The sequence below is a fragment of the Triturus cristatus genome, chromosome 7 (genome assembly GCF_964204655.1).
Source record: "Triturus cristatus chromosome 7, aTriCri1.1, whole genome shotgun sequence".
Lineage (NCBI taxonomy): Eukaryota > Metazoa > Chordata > Amphibia > Caudata > Salamandridae > Triturus > Triturus cristatus.
This window is the reverse complement of record NC_140590.1, coordinates 1,132,953,301-1,132,972,657: the sequence shown is the minus strand read 5'-3', so window position 1 is coordinate 1,132,972,657 and position 19,357 is coordinate 1,132,953,301. Positions and strand designations below refer to the sequence as shown.

At 46.8% G+C, this 19,357-nt stretch overlaps 1 protein-coding gene across 5 annotated transcripts in view; it reads left to right on the top strand.

The window, feature by feature from the left end:
• Positions 1-19,357, top strand: part of RNF44 (ring finger protein 44) — a 305,895-nt gene that overhangs the window by 112,821 nt on the left and 173,717 nt on the right. For 4 of the 5 annotated variants that reach the window (XM_085618288.1, XM_085618286.1, XM_085618285.1 and 1 more), the window contains 3 exons: positions 13,229-13,396; positions 13,825-13,992; positions 15,474-15,635. In XM_085618288.1, the coding sequence (XP_085474414.1) occupies positions 13,229-13,396; positions 13,825-13,992; positions 15,474-15,635 (498 nt within the window). The remainder of the gene's footprint in view (positions 1-13,228; positions 13,397-13,824; positions 13,993-15,473; positions 15,636-19,357) is intronic. The other variant, XM_085618287.1, reaches the window with a different exon arrangement.

Below are 19,357 nucleotides of genomic sequence, written 5' to 3'. Positions count from 1 at the left end.
AAATACTGGCACCCTGCCTTTAAGGATTCCAAGAACCTGAGCACCGTGCCTTTTAAGGCCTCCAGGAGCCCCCTGCTCCCATCATGCACCACATGTGACAGGTCAGTTCTTTTTTCCGGCTCCTACTTTGAGGATCCTGGAGCTTGAGCTAGTCTCTTTTTGACTAGTTCTAGTCAGAATTTGTTTTTTTCTACTTAAAACATTTGACATATTTGACTGCTGGTAGCTATTCTTAGTGAATTTCTGACTAACATCTTTTGTTCTGTCAGAAATGCCAGCTTTATTCAATAAATGTCCTCCTTGTACGAAGAAGATGGCAAAATCGAATCCACACTGTGTGCATCGTGTGTTTACCAACTTCACACAAGCCTGAGATATGCTACTACTGCCAGCATTTCTCCAAAAGGACTCTCCGTGATAGAGAGAAGATAAAGCTTCACGTCTTGCTGGAGAGAGGAAAACGTCGAGAAAACAGGCATAACATTCGTCGAGGGACAGATCGTCGTCGAGACGTCAAGAGCCTCTGTCGCCGAGAAGTAAGTCGATGTTGAGGCAGGCTACTTCGGGCTCGAAGTATGCTGGACAGGAGACCCATAAGTCTCTGTCGATGGCGAAACACCTGTCGAAGTCGAGACCTCTGCCGTCGTCTAAATCTCCGCCTACTTCGCGAAGGTCAGCGTCGAGAGGTTCAACAGCTAAGACTCTGCCACAAGTCTATAGGCTGACAGCGTCTAAGTCTCCATCGCCGTCGAGGCGTTCGCCGTCGAAGATGGCGACGAAGAAAGACCAAGGGCGATCGATGACGACACTCCCGGTCCCAAGGACGATCGACTTCGAAGACTGATTCCTGGTCCTGAGGACGATCGACGTAGAGGACTTTGCGGAGGCGAGAGTCCTTAAGCATCTCCCCACAGAGGCATTCGACGTCGAAGCCGGCACAATCTCGACGAGAGAAAAAGGACCTGCTGTAGCTACGAAAATGTGCCTGAAAGGCCCAGATCTGCATCAAGGATGCGGTCGACGTCGAGGGAAGTCTTCTCATCCCCTGGTATCCATATCATCCAGGTTACACAGGAGGGATCTCCGGTTCAAGCTGAGAGGTCTCCTCATACCAACCTTTCACCAGGGTGGTGGTAAAGTATTCGACACTGGAAGGTTCCAGGGGCTACAACTGGTCGCAGAAGTCCGGGCTCGGATTTCTCCAGGACATATTCCCCTTCCAGACTGTCTGGTGGTTCTCTTCCAACTGCATCCACTCGGAGTAGGACCCCGAAAAGGGTTAGGTCACCTTCAGCCCGGTTTTCACGATCTCGAACGCTCACAATCTCATCCTTCTCCTTCACCTAAAAGGAAGAGACTGAGGTCACCATCCTGGTCCACTTCCACAAGGTTGTCTATCAGAGACTATTCTCCGACCCTGTCTGCAACGCCTCCATCCAGAGTCTCTTCTATTGATGACATAGTAACTTTTAATGAGTTTCTTTGTAGAGGTGCCACCAAGTTGAACATTAGTATGTCTACTCCGACAGTTTCTATATCTGTCATTTTCGAAACACTACATCATAGATCATTAGTGAGACCTTTGTCATTAGTACCAGGTCTTTTGGAACCAGCAATGCAGACTTTCCTTACTCCTGCAACAGTAGGGTCAGTACCCTCCGGTATTTCTAAGAAATACAAAGCGCCTGACCAGGATCCGCTCTTCCTGCATTCAAATCCTCCCCCGGATTTGGTCATTGTGGCTACTGCCTGGAAGGCACATTCTACTACGACTTCTTCAGTCCCCCCAGAGAAGGACACTAAGAACATGGATTCTCTGGGTAAGACAATGTGCAACACATATGCTGCTGTCTATGAAAGTAGCTAGCGCTTCCTCTCTCTTAGGGAGATATGACAGTTCTCTCTGGGATTCCATGTCACAATTCACCGAGAAGCTTCAAAAGGAAGATCCACAAGACATCCAGGAAATTCTGCAGGAAGGTGGTTTGGTAGCAAATCGGGTGATTTGGCGGCACATGGTTATTCCCACATCTCTTCAAGACGCTAAGCGTGGTTGCGCCTCACACGCCTTAAACCGGACTCACAACGGAGGATTGTGAATCTCCCATTTAATGGTTCCTCGTTGTTTGGATCTCACGCGGACGATGAGATGTCCAAAATTAAAACAGAACTGGACACAGTTCAGGCCGTGGGGTTGGAGAAGCGGAAGGAATTTTGAAGAAGGTTCCTTCCTTACGACCGACAATCCTTCCAGCAGAGGGTTCAAACCCCTCAGTGGTCCACTCAGCAACAACACCAGCCAAGGTCTCACTACCATCAGAGAAGACCTGGTAGAGGACGAGGATCCACAAGGCAGCCAGCGTCCTCTTCAAAACAACAAGCTAAACAATGTGCGATGGCTTCCTCCATACCCGTTAGCCACTCCGGTGGGAGGAAGTATCTCGTTTCACCTGGCAGAGTGGAAAACAATCACAAACGACAAGTGGGTTCTGAATATTGTGCAGAATGGCTATTTGCTCAAATTCAAATCCCCCTCCCCCCCTCCATCAGTACCTCCACGAGGCATATTCCTTCAAAATCACATGTTGTTGCAGGAGAAGGTGAACAGTCTTCTGCGAAAAAATGCCCTAGAAACTGTTACGGTTCAACAAAGAGGGCAAGGTATTTATTCCCGTTGTTTTCTGGTGCAAAAAAGAGCTCCCATCAGAGAGTACAAACCAATACTCGACCTGAGACTCTTAAACAAATTCATCCGCATGGAGAAATTTAAGATGTTAGCTCTGCACCAGATCTTCCCGCATCTACATCAGGGGGACTGGATGTGTGCCATAGGCTTGCCGGACGCCTACTTCCATGTTCCGGTGTCCAGAAAACATCGAAAGTTTACCAGATTCCAAGTGGCCCATCCTCCTCTCCAATTCAGGGTTCTCCTGTTTGGGCTCAAATCAGCCCCCCGAAATAAATGGCAGTGGTGGCAGCTTTTCTTCGCAAACGAAGAATTTTCATTTACCCTTATCTGGATGACTGGCTCCTGAGTCATCTATCGTACTGTCTCCAGCTACTGGACAAGTTGGGACTACAGGACAACTTCAAAAATTCAATTTTCAATCCCACCCACCAGATTCTCTACCTGGATGCTTTGTTGGATACCGTAAAGGCAAGCGTGTCCTTCGGAGGAGAGATTATCCTCAATCGGGGAGAAATGTCGCAATCTTCTCATCTCTCAACATCCCACAACCAGACACATTTCATCGCTTATGGGTTGAATGGCGTCGTGCATTTTCATCGTTCTGAATGCCAGATTGAACATGCGTCCTCTGCAGCAATCGCTGGAGGACCAGTGGATGCAGACATCGGGTCTCTAGGAAGACCGTGTGTTTCTCCCTCAGTCAGCCAAGCATTCCATCAAATGGTGGATGAAACGTTCTCATCTACTGAAAGGAGTTCCTTTTCATCAGGACCCTCCTGTCCAGACACTCATCACGGACGCGTTTCTTCAGGGTTGGGGCGCTTATATGGGTCCTCACCAAGTGCAAGGACTCTGGTCAGAGGTAGAGCAAGGATATCACATCAACCTGTTGGAGCTGAGAGCGGTACACCTAGCTCTCAAATCCCTGCTCCCCTCTCTTCAGTTCAGCCCCTGTTGGTTCAAACAGACAACACCATGACAATGTATTATTTGAACAAGCAGGGGGGGCACCAGGTCGAGATCTCTCTCTGGGAGTGCAGACCATCTGGAAATGGCTTCTCGCAAGAAATCTAAGTATAGTGGCCATTCACCTTCCAGAAAATCTAAACATCCAAGCAGATGCCCTAAGCCGGGACTTCGTTGAAGCTCACGACTGGGTGCTCAACAACCAGGTCAAGCAGGACATTTCCAACAATGGGGAGTGCCAAACATAGACCTGTTTGCAGATGCGGTAAATGCCAAATGCCTAGTCTTCGCATCCAGGTTTCACCAACCAGGCTCACAGGGCAATGCCCTTTTGATAAAATGGTCTCAGACATTGCTGTACGCTTTTCCACCAGTTCCATTGATTCCTGCAGGGATCAACAAATTCTACAGGACCAACACCAGAATGATTCTGATAGCTCCGGAGTGGCCTCCTCAGTGGTGGTTCATGGACCTTCTTCAGCTGTTAGAAGTTTCTCATGTCGCCCAGACTTGTTGACCAAGAATGACGGGAAGATATTTCATCCCAATCTTTCATTACTGAGATGACGGCATGGCTCCTGAAGTCCGTCTGTATGGACATTTAAACTTGCCTTCAGAATGTATGAACATTCTCAAGGAAGCCAAGAGACCTTCCACCAGGAAATCATACGCTTTCAAGTGGAAGCATTTTTACTTGTGTTGCAGGAACAATGGTCATGATCCAGTGCAGGGACAACAGCAGGTGATCTTGCCCTATTTACTACATTTGGCCAATTCTGGCCTGCAGTTCTCCTCCATAAAAGTTCATTTAGCAGCTATCACTGCTTACAGGAAGTCTCCTATACAGGTGTCCTTTTTCCAAATTCCGGTAGTTACAGATTTTCTGGAGGGGATAAAGAAGGTTTACCCTCCGATTAGGTCTCCAGCTCCACCTTGGGAGCTTAACGTAGTTCTGGCTAAACTGATGGGTGCTCCTTTTGAGCCTATTCATAAGGCTTCTCTGCAGCACTTGTCATGGAAAGCTGAGTTCCTAGTTGCCATCACCTCTGCACGCAGGGTTAGCGAGATCCAGTCCTTGTGTTGTAAAGAACCTTGTACTGTTTTTCATGCAAACAGAGTGGTGTTAAGAACCCATCCGGGTTTTCTACCTAAGGTGGTTTTCGGATTTCCATATCAATCAGGTCATCACTCTACCAGCTTCCCCCCCCCCCCCCCCCCCCAATTCCTCAACTCCTCCTGAGAGGTTCCTCCATTCTCTGGACCTTAAGAGGGTTTTGAAGTTCTACCTGGACAAGACAAAGGGCTTGAGAAAATCAGACCAACGGTTTATAAACTATGGTTCTATAAATAGAACGGCGGCTTCCAAAAGATCTATCTCTAGGTGGTTTGTGTCTTGTATATCTTGCTGCTACCAGTTGGCCAACAAAGCCCTCCCGGGCAAACTTAAGGCCCATTCTACCAGATGAAAAGACTCTACTACGGCTCTCCTCCGGAATGTACCTATTGCAGAAATTTGTAAAGCAGCCACGTGGCGATCAGTTCACACTTTCACTCGCCATTACTGTTTAGACTCTGACACACAGGCGGATTCTCAGTTTGGGCAAGCCGCTTTGAGAAATTTGTTTGGGTGATCTCATCCGTAAAATGTAGTATTTCATGTACTTGTGCTGCTCGTCCGCAGGGAAGTGGGTATGGGCTTGCTATTCTATTCAGTTCTTATGTCTATTGATGAGTATCCCCTGGGAGAGAAGAATAAGTTACTTACCTGTAATCCTTCCAGGGGCATACTCATCAAAGTCATAAGCAACCCTCCCGCCTCCCCGGATGAGTATTGAGAGTATGGTATTGTTTTCGATTTTCCTGCCATGATTCCTCTGTTTGTACACCGTAAAAAAGATCTGACCTAACTGTCACCTCTGGTGCATGATGGGAGCAGGGGGCTCCTGGAGGCCTTAAAGGCACGGTGTCCAGGTTCTTTGAATCCTTAAAGGCAGGGTGCCAGTGTTTTTTGATACTGTGACGTTTTTCTTCTATGCAGCCTATGAGCTAATTGCCTGCTATTACTTGCCTTTTCTCTGAAAATAAAGGGCTGTGTTTGAAAACTATTAGTGTATGTTCTCTGTTGCAGTGTTTATATTAGAGATTTTTCTCCTTCTAAAAAATCCATGTAATTTTGGCATATTGGCCTATTTGAAGTACATTAGGCTGCATATTTGTGTATGTATACATGTGTATATATGTATGTTTTTAGTAGTACTTTGTACTTTTTCGGTCTAAACATACACATATATATGTATTTTTATATATGCTCCAGGATTCCGCACGTGGGCGGGGATTATTCAGTGCTTATGACTTTGATGACTGTACCCCTGGAAGAGAATTAGAATTACAGGGAAGTAATTTATCCTTGTCTGGCCCACGTGGGTGTCACCAGGGTGAGAAATGTTTGCCACAGCATTTTTTTTTTTTTTTTACAGCATATCGAAGAAGTAGGAGAAGAGAAAAAGCATAGGCTAATATCCCAGACCAGTTCTTCCACAGTGAATTGCCTAGGGACTGTGGCTCTGTAAATCTGGGGGTTAAGTTTTGCCATTTTGCGTTTTCGTGAGCGGCTAATAGGTCTTGTGGGAAACCCAAACATCGGACGTATGGTAATAGAACTTGTGGAAGGAGTTTCCGCTTGTGGACTTGTTGGGACGTGCTGCTCAGAGTCTGCAAAGTTGTGGTCCACCCCTGGCAAGTACTCTGCAAGGAGGTTAATGTGATGGTATATCGTCAAAGGCCAAATCTTCTGTGCGAGTGCGGAGAGCTATGGTGACCGAGTTCTGCCCTGTTTCTCCAGGTAATACAAGGCAGTCATATTGTCTGATTTTTAGCAGTACTACTGTTCCCTGAATGATGTGAAAGCCTAGGTAAATAGCCAAGCGTTCCAGGTAATTGGCCATCTTAGCAACTAGTGTTTAGTGGTGATGGTCACTGAAGGACCTGCCAATCAACAGGTTATTGTTGTTGCATTAAAATGAATTGACTATGTATACAGTTTTATGGTTATAAATTGGTGTATTGTTTAAAGACTTATGTTCTAAAGAAACATTTTTTGATTTGTTTGATCATTTGTTTTTTTACGGAGTTTTATATAGCGCGAACTTGACCCGAAGGTATCGGGTATCAGAGCGCTTTAAATAGCACCAGTTGCATTACATGAGGGCACCTTCATTTATTTTTCTTTTTTTCTTTTTTTTTCTTTTTTTAAATTCTTTTTATTAAACATATTCAGCATATTCAACATAGGTACAGTTTCATCAGATCAATGACAGGGCATACAGCGGCATCAATGTATACAGACTTAGGAGAATGAGGGTTGGGAGTTATGGTGTGGGGGACTCTCACATTCAGGATCATCTGGGGGGGCACATATATAACCACGATATGCATTCCAGGGAGACCAGATCCTAGACCACTTTCGGGGACAGCCCCTAGCTGCATAGACTCTTTTCCCTCCGCATACACCAGTCAAGGTCCGTTTCCCAATCTGTGACCCTTGGGGCTTGCACTGCCCCCCAGAGTTGAGCGATGTTTTTTTTTTTTTGGCGATCATGCAGCCCATTGTAACCCATCGTATAGCGTGTGAGTTCAGGTCGGTGGATTCACAGATATTGAGGAGGCATCTGGGGGCTTCCGGCCGTACAGGAAGTTCGAGTACCTGGCTCATGATGTTGTGAATGTCTCGCCAGTAAGCCTGAATGGGGTCGCAGTGCCAGATTATGTGAGTGAACGTGCCTAGCTGGGTGCATCCCCTTCTGCAATAACCATCTGCTGAACTACCCATGTGAATCAATTGGGGCCCCGTGATGTAAACTCTATGTAGGATTTTCAGTTGCACAAGACGGAGGCGCGCCAAAATGGCAACAGTTTTGGGGGAGGAGACTCCGGTCTGCCAATTTTCATCGTCCAACTCTATACCATCCTTTACCCATTTCTCTCGCAAGGGCGTCAGTGGGTCGTCCATATTGTTAATGAGTTTCCTATATGTTAAGGAGATGGCCCTCTCGAGCAAATGGCCATCTAGCAGTCTGTCCTCCAGTGGTGAATAATCAGGTGGGGAAGTGTCGTGAGGCAGTGCGTGGCGTACTTGCAAGTAGCGGAAACTCCTAGATTCCGCCATGGTATACTGAAGTTGGAGGGAGTCAAAAGGCTTAACGCTGTTTTTATCCCACAGATCTCTAATATGTGAAATGCCAATTAGGTCCCATTTATCGAAACCCTGCGAGTTGCCCAAGTCCCCGAGTTTCTGGGAGTCCCACAGGGGTGTGGAAAGGGTCAGTTTATTGGTCCAGCCCAGCGAGGCGGTCGCCGTGTGCCAGATGTGGACGGAGTGCTTGGTGGGGCCAGTGAGGGGGGTATCTATTTGGCTTGGAGTAGAGGGCCTTAGTAAAGGCACCGTTGGGAAGGAGGTGCCTGTCCATACCAAGCCCGGGATCGTCAGGCCGCCCATAGGTGCAGTGGTTTATTGCAGTTAGATGTGAGGCCCAGTAGTATTTCCTAATGTCGGGCAGTCCTATCCCCCTGTCGAACCAGCTAAGGGTGAGTTTTTTAAGAGCAATAAGAGTCCTCCCATTCCAAAGAAGGTCTCGTTGAAGCCCCTCTATTTGTTGAAAGTAAGAATTTGGTACTGGATCTGCCGAATTCTGAAGGACATTAAGAAAGCGGGGTAAGGACATCATTTTGAAGAGGGCCGCTTTGCCTAATAAGGAGAAGGGAAGTGATTTCCAATTTGCAATATCTTGCTTTAGTCGTTGTATCGGGGGGAACAAGATTTCGGGTGAAACGAAGAGATTTGTCTAGTGAAATAAAAATACCCAGATATTTAAAACAGTCAAACTATTGGTATGGGACAGTTTTGGGGTATTGGGGGGACTTCTCCACTTAAGACGTAGAGGTGAAACTTTTGCCAGTTGATGCCGAACCCGGAGTACCTACCAAAGACGGAAAGGATATCGAATAGTGCAATAAGGGATCTTTTGGGAGAAGCGAGGTATAACAGAATATCGTCCGCGTACAAGGATATTCGGTCTTCCCAGCCGGCCGCCCACCTCAACCCACGGATCATTACATCCTTGTGGATCCAGGCCGCAAGGGGTTCAAGGGCTAAGGCAAACAGGGGGGAAAGGGGGCACCCTTGACGTGTCCCTCGACTAGGTAGGAAGGAGTCAGATTTCCTGTTGTTCACAACTACCTGGGCCAACGGGGAGCTGTACAGCAATCGTACCCATTGAATAAAGCCCAGCCCAAATCTCAGTTTATTGAGCACTGCGAATAGATTGGGCCATTCGAGTGTATCGAAAGCCATCGTGGCATCCAAGGAGACCACAATGGCGTCCTCCCGCAGGGTCGGCGCTCTGCACAATACCCCATGCAGTCTGCGGAGATTAAGGGCGGTATTTCGCCGGGGCATAAACCCCCGATTGATCAGGGTGCACCAGGCCACTAATGACCTTGATCAGTCTATTAGCGAGCACCTTAGCTAATATTTTGGGCTCAACGTTTAACAATGAGATAGGCATGTAGGAGGCACAGTCAGTTTTGGGTTTCCCTTCCTTATGGATCGCGACAATAGTCGCGATTCGCTAGTCTAGGGGAAGCGATCCCTGCTCAAGGCTGGTCTCAAACATTGATTTCAGATGTGGTGCTAGTCTGTCAGGGCGGAGTTTGTAGAGTTCCATCGGGAGGCCATTAGGCCCCAAGGCCTTGCCTGGGCGGAGTGCTCTGATTGCAGTTGCGATCTCATCAGCTATAAGGGCGCTATCCATGAAAGCACGGTCACTATCGGATAATACCGGCAGATAGATATCCCGCAAAAGTTCAGAGGAGTCTGCTTCGGTGTATGGCACTTTGGAGCGGTAGATTGCACGGAAGTGAGCTGCAAAGTGGTCGACTATTTCTTGAGGATCCACTATAGCTGATCCTCCAGGATCCCTTAGTTCGGGAACTAGTCGGCTAGCTCGCTCCTTTTTGTCTAGCCAGGCGATTAATTTCCCTGCTTTGTCACCCCAGTCATAAATCCGTCCCAGTCTGCACTGTCCTAGAATCTTGGCCTGGTCCGTGACCAGGGCTCGGTATGCCTCCTGTCGGAGTTGCAGAGCATGGAGGGCCTCCGGCGAGGGATCGGGGTCAAGATCATTCTCTAGACGGTAGATATCTTGTTCTATATCAGAGACCTCCGCTAGCTTGTCTTTTTTGAACCCTGATATGAGGGAGAGGGCTTCGCCACGTACTACTGTTTTGAAGGCTTCCCACAGTGTCTGCGGGGAGTCTACCGAGCATTCATTATCCAGAAAATAATTGTCAAAGGATTTAATAAGACTGGCCCGTATTTTAGGGCACTTGAGATGCCAGGGGTTAATTGGGGCGACGCGTCCCACCCGGGTGTCGTCAAGGACAATATGAACCCAGAGGGGAGAGTGGTCGGAGATGCCCCTAGCCAAGTGTCGTATCTCATGTATGTTAGTCACCTGCGGGGCTGGAACGATGATGTAATCTAGCCGCGAAAGGCTGTTATGAGCACCTGAGTGGAAGGTGTGTTGGATCTTGTCTGGGTGATAGGCCCTCCAGCAATCCTCCAGTCCCATTGCCTCCAAAAAACTAGAGGGAGTGTGCGGTGGGCGGCAACGTACGGCACATTCATTTTTGTTAGATCGCGGGGAGATTAAGTTATTTGCCCAGAATCACAGGATGTTGAGCTGAGGAGACGACTAGAACCCAGTTCCCCAGATTCGAGGTCGACCGCCCTAGACATTATTGCTGTTCCACCACTGGGGAGAGTGAGGAGTGCAACCCTTTAATAACACTAGATCCTGTAGATGACCCTCTGCTTGGACCATTGTCCTGAATAGTGTTCCTGCATTGGGTGCATGTGCAATCTGGAGTGGGCAATAATGCATTGCAGGGAGCATCATTCCTAAAAAGCACATCCCAGTTCTTACTGGAAGACCATTATATGGCTGTAAAACAGGCAGTAGCTGCTGGAACACTAGCACTCTTTAGAGGTTGGGTTATGTCTTGTCTATGGTGGCACTGAGAATTGATATTAGGAAGGGCTGAATTTGAAAGGGCTGGAGGTGAGACTTGGTGGCGTTTATTTAAAACTCCAAGCTGTGATGCAGAGACAGCAGCTTGAGTGTGCTCTCTTGATCAGCCAGTCGTCTAGATATGGTAACACATGTATGCATCCCCTTCGGAGGTAAGGTTTCATATGGAAATGTTGAGAGTCCTGAAGTTGAGGATTGGTCTGACCGAGCAATCCTTTTTGGGAGAAGTATAGTGAATAAACCCTTATTCCTTGATGCCGAGGCTGCGCCTACTCTTTAGGCCCTTTGAGGAGGAAGGCCTGAACCTCTTCATGCAGAAGGGGGTGGTGTTCCTGGGGTTAGAGTGTGTGAACGGAGTGAGGTGTTCCTGGGGTTAAGAGAAGCTCTTGGTAATAACTGTTTGATTGTTGAGAGAATCCACTTGACTGAGGTGATTTTCTTCCAGCGGTAAAGGACATCACAGTTATAGGTGCCCTTCTTTAGATATCTTAATGCAGTCCAAAAAGATTTTCTTTATTAAAAGGCAGGTTTAAGAGATGCTACTTGTCCTTGGTCTTTCCATCCACCACAATTTCCTCCCCCTCTTTCTAAATTGTTCGAAACGATGCTGGATGAGGTCCTGCATCTCATCCAACTGAGCCCTGATATGGTGTGCACGGAGGCATACAGAAGTGGCAATGCACCAGTGTGTGGCCATCCAGACTGCGACCCTTAGGCCTGCTGAGTCAATGTGCTTACTCTCTATCACGGCGGAATCACTTGCAGCTTATGCAGATGCCGCCTTCTGTGTGGTGTGCACCACCAGAGAGTTGGGGGTAACATGTCCCCTTAATGTGTATAGGATCTGATGTAGAGGGTGTCTTCAGCAGCCCCTTGACCATTTGAGGGAATTACATGGAGCGCTCACATTTTGTGTGTGTTTCAAAGAGGAAGACTTTCTACTCTGATATCATGTGCAGATCTTCTTTATGGTAGTGGTAGGCAGGTGTATGTTGTATTCCCCTGTGGTAGGTGGTAGTCCCCTCCTGAAGGGGACCCTTACAGGGACATAATCTAGAGTGTGATCCCCAGCAGACCACTATCATTATCTTCCCATTAGTTGTCTCTAGGGGGAGTATGAGAGGAAATGTAGGAAACTAGGATTTGGTTGCAGTACCCTTCCTGCCCCCCTTTTTGCCTTGTAATTGATGCAACTTTGACTGAAGTGTACTGGATTCCTGCTAACCAGGTCCCCAGTACCAACATTCTTTCCCTAAAAAGGTTCTGTTGTGTTCCCCATTTAGCAAAACCTTTAGCACCCTCTGTAAGTCAGTAGTAATTGGCACCCCTGGTACCTAGGGTCTGGGGTATTAGTAAGGGCTGAAGTAGAATTGTGCACCCTAAGGGAGACCCCTCACCAAGCACATGCAAGACTGCCATTGCAGGCTGCTTGTCTTGTTGCAGACAAAAGTGAAAATACAACATGTCACACATCCCTATGTGCCATGTCCCCTACTATTGCATGTCTTATTTGTAAGTCACCCTCACAGCAGGTCTAATAGCCAAAAGGCAAGGCGCTGAATGTTACATGTGAGGGCACACCTGCATGAGCAGGTAAGCCCTTGTGCTGGTCAGTTCTATTACTACCAGTGCAAGTGGACAGGGAAGTAATTTTTAAACATATGCTGGACACTGGTGAAGACAATTTCCCCGGCTACATGATGGCCTCACTGAAAATTGGGATGCTTGGTATCCAGCATCTCGTATTGGTGAACCCACACTGATGCCAGTGTTGGATTTATCAGTGCATGGACCCAGAGGCAACTTTAGAGTTGCCCCCTGAAAACCTACGCAGCAGAGTAATTGAAATGTTTGCAGTCAGGAAATGCAAACATTTATACGTGTTAAGCAACCGGCAGGAAATTAAGTGATCTATGTGGAAAATGGGATGAGTATATATCATGGAAAGCAGTGGATTGAGAGTGTAACAGTTTTACAGAATTAGTATTTCTTATAATAAACTTTTAATGAAAGCAAAATTGCAAGCTATTGACTTTGTAACTGAAGATTTATATTTGCATTTAATCCAAACAGAAATATTCATTTGTTTGTACAATAGAAAAACAAAATGCAAAATATATAAAAACAATTATTGGGTCCAATTATATTTTTTGGCAAAAGATCAAAACTTGATGTTCCTTAATGGAGCGAATGTGTTACGGTATCTTGATTCATTTAATTTCTAAATAACATCACAATTTGCCTTGCCTCTGCATTTCCGAATGCGTGGTAATTTTTGTGGACATTTTTCAGGACATGATTTAACAAAATCCAACTAGTTATACATTGTACGTGACTGTTTACCACATTTAAAACAAAAGAGTGTATCCCTTTGCATGATAAATATATTAGAAAAGGTTCTGTTGCTGTCCAAAGACCACAATTCAGGCCCTTTTATTTCCATAGAACCACTGAGTAATTTTAATTAGGACTTTTTTCATTTTAGGTGCACCAGGGACCTGTCCCTCTGTCCTATACAGTTACTACAGTAACAACCCAAGGCTTCCCTCTGCACACAGGCCAGCATATTGCAGGGTGCAACGCACAGCAGCTACCAGCATGCTCAGTAATGTTCAGCGGACAGCACTACCCCCTCTGCTGCTTGCCACCACCGGTAAGTGCTAATAAAGCTACTATGCCTTCTGTAAGCGCTTGGAATACTAGTAAGGATGCAACTAATCAATGTTTAGATTGTATGAATGTATAACGTTTGAGTTCTATGGATCAGTAGGTAAGAGAGAAGTGAAGAATTATTCTTCACAAATGTTCCTTTGAATCACAGTCCGCTTTCAGTATCTGTTGTCAAGTGTCTGCATTATGTGTTTTAATGTCCCAGCCTAGTAAAGTAATGGCACTTTGTCTGCAGCTTGACAGGACGCAAAGTTGTGATTTTGTTTTGGGGGGGACTGGGGTGTACTTTGTGGGGGGTGGGGGAGGTGATATGGTGTTCCAGACACAAGGGTGAATTGAGGACTGGCCCAGTCAGTCTTTATTGTGGTAAGGTATGCGTGTATCTCGTCTCACTTCCATTTTTCTTTCTAGTTGATCCAGGCATGCACTATGCAACAACTTCCCATTTCCTACCAGGCCTTTCCTCCTCTCATCTCCAATGAGCACTACATCCTGCACCCACCACCGCCTCCTCACCAACAGCCTCACATGGCAGCACTCGGCCAGTTTGTGCCCCTGCAGCCTCAGCACCCACGCATGGTAAGTGGCTTAGTCATTTCATTGTTGACCTTGAAATAAAGATAATTACAGAGGAAAAGGGCTCTTTCGTTCAACATTTTTTGAGAAGATTTCATTTGCCACAATGATGGAACAAAAGTGTACTGAACTTATCCAACTCTTTAGTCCCAGTGAAAGAGCAGCGTTTCATGCTGTCCTATCGAGGAGGTTACTAGCACTTTGATTAACCTATTCCCTGTCATTTTTATGTATTTAAACTTTGGCTTGAGGCCGTCCCTATTTGGGGACCACGTCCGAGAATAACTCGTTCTTGTCTTCGATACGTATGTATGGCCTCAAGCACCGAAGGGTTAAGTAACGTTCGTTTGGGTCTAGTCTTGTTTCTATGGAGGTAGCTTTACATTTTGTCACTCTGCGAGGCGTTCCGGCTTATGTTAGACTGGTCATTCCCACAATTTGTATTTCTCAGCTGGTCAGAATAAGAGGTATTATTTGTGCAGCTGAGCACATTGCCATTATTTTCTTCTGATTGTTATCCCTGATGATCACACTTTTATCTCCTCTTCACTCATCTTCTGACTCAACATACTGCTTTCATCTTACTGATCTTGCCTTCTTCCCTCTAACTTTCTTACTTTTTACCATGTTGTGGTGCCCTTCTTTGATCTCATCTCTGTTTTCCTTCCTACATTTAACTGTCTTGTGCCCCTTCCACTTCTGTCACCTACTTTCTCACTCTGCATTTCACCTTCCTCCCCTTATTCTTGGTCATCCTGCCTTTGCTCTCGCCACTGCCTCCCCCCTTCTCTGCTTCAACCTTGCCTTTCTGATTCTCCTCCCATGCCCTCTTGCACTTAACCTCATGATTCTTCTTCCCTTGCCTCGTCCTCCAATGTATCACCTTTCTTCTCTTGCATTTTGTATTTGCCCTCTGACTCTGGCCTCCCATTCTGCCTCTCCTCCTGCTTTTCCCCTTGTTCTCCTGCCTTTCTCTTTCCTCTCAACCTTTGGTCTTATGCCTCCTTGCCCTTTTTGCCTACTCTTTGCCCTTCTCCCTTTTGCATGTTATGTGCCTCTTCTGTCTCTTGGCTCACCAATGTCCCTTTCTTTTTTTTGCCCTGCCCCTGTCCTTTTTTTGCCTTGTGCCTCACCCTCGACCCCTTCGGCCTGGCCACCTCATGCCTTGTCCTCATGCCTTATGCTCTGCCTGGCTTTGGCCCTGCCCGCTGCTCTGCCTGGATTTGGCCCTGCCCTCTGCTCGGCTTTGGCCTCGCCCTCTGCCTGGCTGCCTCGACCTGGGCCACCTACCTGCCTTTGGCCTCGCCCTGGGCCACCTGCCTGCTTTTCACTTTGCTCTCTGTCTCCCCTTATGCTTTATCTTCTGGGGATGGCGGGGGTGTTTGGTCCTTGCCTTCCACTTCCTTTTTGCCTCCCATCGGCTCAATTTCTATCCCTATCCCATATACTGTCCGTTTTATGTCCCCTCCCCCCCCCCCCACCAGCCTCTCCAAAGGATAGAAAACGACGTTGATCTGCGAGGGGAACAGCATCCGATTGGAGGATTCTCATATTCCGCTTCCCACCATGCTCCGGCAATGTCGTCCTCAGTCCCACTACATTATCTCTCCCATGAGCCCTTGCACCAAGAGCTGGCCTTAGGAGTGGTAAGTCCCATCTCGCACTTCTTTTTTTATTTTTTTTTATTTTCCAAATAATTGCTTCGTACGGCATAGAATGGAAGATCTGCATTTTCAGCTGGACCATAACACGCCAATCTCCTTATTAGATCGTTCATATATTCACATGCTTGACTCATCCTAGTCATCGAGGTGGGAGTACCACGGTACATTCTAAAGCAGTAGGAATTGCATAGATAACTTAAAACAGTAAAAAAGACATTGACTTTTGTAGTTTAACTAAATCTTTCAAAGAAAAGAACCAAACTCAAGCCAATTAGGCGATAGCACCTATAGAACACGCCTAGCAGAGCCATCTTCCTCAGATTTTCTACCGCACGCTGTGTGGCAGGGTGTCTCCCTGAGCTCTGCTCAGTTTCTACAGCTTTAACTCAAATTTGATATTTCCTAACCACTTCTCCAGCTTAAAGATGTCAGAACCTTTCAAGAAGGGACTTTTTAGATCTTGTGGGACCTGTGGAAAGAAAAGGCTACAATCAGAAGATCCCCATAAGCAATGTATATATTGCCCTCATCCTACCCAGGATGAAAACCGTGAGGATTCTATCCCCTCATAATAAATGCCCAGGAAAAGAGAAGGGTCACCAGAGGGGCACTAGAAAGCCTTAAAGACACATCATGGGTATTCAAAAGGCTCCTCACACAGCGAAAGGTGAGAAGCTGCTTTCTCAGGCAAAATCTAAACCCTCTGCTCCATCCACAGCCTTGGCTTTGAAGCCTGCAAACTCCTCCTCAGACCCAGTCTTAGTCTAGTCTAAACTGACTAAGAAGAACCCGTTGACGACTGTAAACCAGTTAAAATGATAGTCGATGAAGAACAAGACTACGACAACCCAGTCATCTACTAAGTCATCGATGACTACGACATCAGCGTTGACGGCGACCACCACCTCGTCAATGAAGAAGAAGCCCACACTATGAACGCCGTGCCACCGCCATATATCCGGATTGTCTGCCAGAAGATAAGAAAACGGAAGCAAAAAAGATTCTGGTAGAGGGAGAAAGATCTTTGTGGGAGATCTTAGATTATGCTATGGACATGGCTTCTCTAGGTTTCCAGCAGCTCGCAGGGCCAGCTGTCTTTGGACGCCAAAGTTGGCTAAAGACTATAACATTTCCTCCTGAAGTCCAAACAAAAATTCTAGACATGTCAAATGATAGCAACGCCTTATTTGGCAAGCACATAAATGACTTGCAGGTAATAAAGGCAGACACAGGCACTGCAAAATCATAGGGTACCTTACAGTTCTGAAAAACACCTTAAAGAAAAAAGTAGATATTCCTATCGTTGGGTATATCCGCTGTACCATCCCTACCAGCAGTCCTTCCAGCCTGCTTATCCGCAACACCACAATCTCTGAGGGCACTGCACACCAATTGCAGTGGTGGAAAACTAACCGGGATTGGGTCTACGGCAGATCCCTCTCCCTTCCTCAACCAGAGTTCACAGTGGTTACCGATTCATCACTTCTGGGATGGGGCGGCCACATGGGGGAGGCGAAGATCAGAGGCCTCTGCTCTCCGGCAGAGTCCGGGCTCCACATCGACCTTCTGGAGCTTCAGGCGATTCGTCTTTCTCTCAAAGCCATTCTTCCATCTGTCCGGGGAAGAGTAGTGCAGGTGTTAACAGACAACACCACTGCCATGTGGTACTGCAACAAACAAGGCGAGGTGGGGTCGTGGAGCCTATGTCGAGAGGCCCTCCGCCTCTGGACATGTCTGGAGCATCAGGGCATATCCCTGGTGGTTCAACACCTGACAGGTTCACTTAACGCCGGGGCGGACAAACTCAACCCCAGGTGCATGATGGATCACAAATGACACCTTCACTTGAAGGTGGTGCAAGGTCTCTTCCAGCAGTGGGGAGAGCCTCACTCCCAGCCCAGGTACTCAAAATGGCTCCAGGATCCCAGCTCACACTCGGTCACGTTGGCATCATGTATTTGGCAAAAAGCTAGGGGGGTAACCGTGCAAATGGAGGCACTTTCCAACACCCACACTGATGCCAGTATTGGCTTTACCAATACATGCACACAGGGCATCTTAGAGGTGCCCCCTGAAAACCTACCAGCTTCTGGTGTGCTCGCTGATTGGTTTCTGCCAGCCTGCCACCAGAGACACTGTTTTGACCACCTTTTGCTCTCCCGAGACCCAGAACAAAAGCCCGTCCCACAGGATGAGCTGCGGATTAGCCTTCCTAGGCTGGCAAGCTTCAAAGAGCTGCCCTCTTTGAAATGCGAATCCGGCTCCGCTCACAGGAAAGGAAGCCGGACCCCTTTGTCCAGAGCCTCTTTGGCACCTCGACAGGCCAGAAAATTAGCTAGTCGGGTGTGCCACCCTCAGGCTTGTAATAGCCCTAAGGTGGGCTAAACTGAGATGGACACTACTTTTCAGAAGTAGCCATCTTTGTGATGGCATACTTAGGACTTTTGGGACAGGGTTGTGCCCATTTCCCACCGGAATTGGTCATATAGGGGGCGTACTGCCCCAAGGGTCAATAGCCCATTGGCTACTACTCTATACTCCTCTTAACACCCTAAATTCAGTATTTAGAGGAGCCCCGGCACCAGAGGAACAGATCCTGCCCATCTGAAAGACTAAGAAGCACAAGAAGAGTTGCATCCTGCAAGAACAGAAGATCCAGCAAATGACTCGGAGACAACCCTGCTGATCTGCCTGCTGCCTTCACTGATTGAATCCCAAGTGTGTGTAGAAACCAAGTGTGTTTCTGATCTAACTGTAATGTGTAAAACAAAAGGAAAGCGTAACTAATGTTACTGTAGGTCAGTTTATCTGAAAAAATAAAATTCTAATTGTATATAAATCGATATGTAATCCAATATTGTGAAGTACCATCCCTAATATCCAATGTGAAATCTTAATAGCACCTACTTTGATGTCCGTGATAATTCCAAACCGAATGCCAATATCCATCTAGTATTCATAAGTAACCTCTGCAAAGAATGCCCAAAAGCCGTCACTGGACCAGGGATCCTATAAAGCACGGTGATGTCATTAAAAAATATTCTAATGATCATTCACTGTTTATCCGAAAACCATTAGTTCATCTTCTATCTCTTACTGTTGATTTCATACACTATATGTACTTCTGTTGTCACCGATGCAGGTCTTTCGTTTAGACCAAAAGATATTCAAACAATGTGTCCTGACCAAAGTATTGGTCCGATTCACCGTATCCTGCGCGATCTGTGTCTGGAAAAATAGGAAAAGGAGTATGTTACTCCAAGCCCACTCGTCGTAGCCTTCCGTGTACCTACAGTATCAGTATTCCCGTACGTATCCTTACCTCAATGTAGAACATCCACTCCGCGAGTACGTCAAATGCAGTATGTGTCCAGGTTCACCGCACACGCTTCAACACAACTGTTCACTTAATGCGCCCAGCGCACGTGTCGAACGTGAAATAGGACTCTCTCTCTGCAATCGATAATGGGCACCATCTTGGCATGATGGCGTTATAAGATAAAGAGAATTTATCAAGTTATCTCTATGTATTTGAATATGGCTAACCTTTTATCCAATATATCATGGATCACACTCTTACTTAAACATCTATTGTGATCTAGTCCGTTAATTTAAAAACCGGATTGTATAAGTTCACTACTACAACCGCTCGGGGCAAGAAAGTTTCTCCCACTTTGTTCGCTCTAATTTTTATACATATTAGT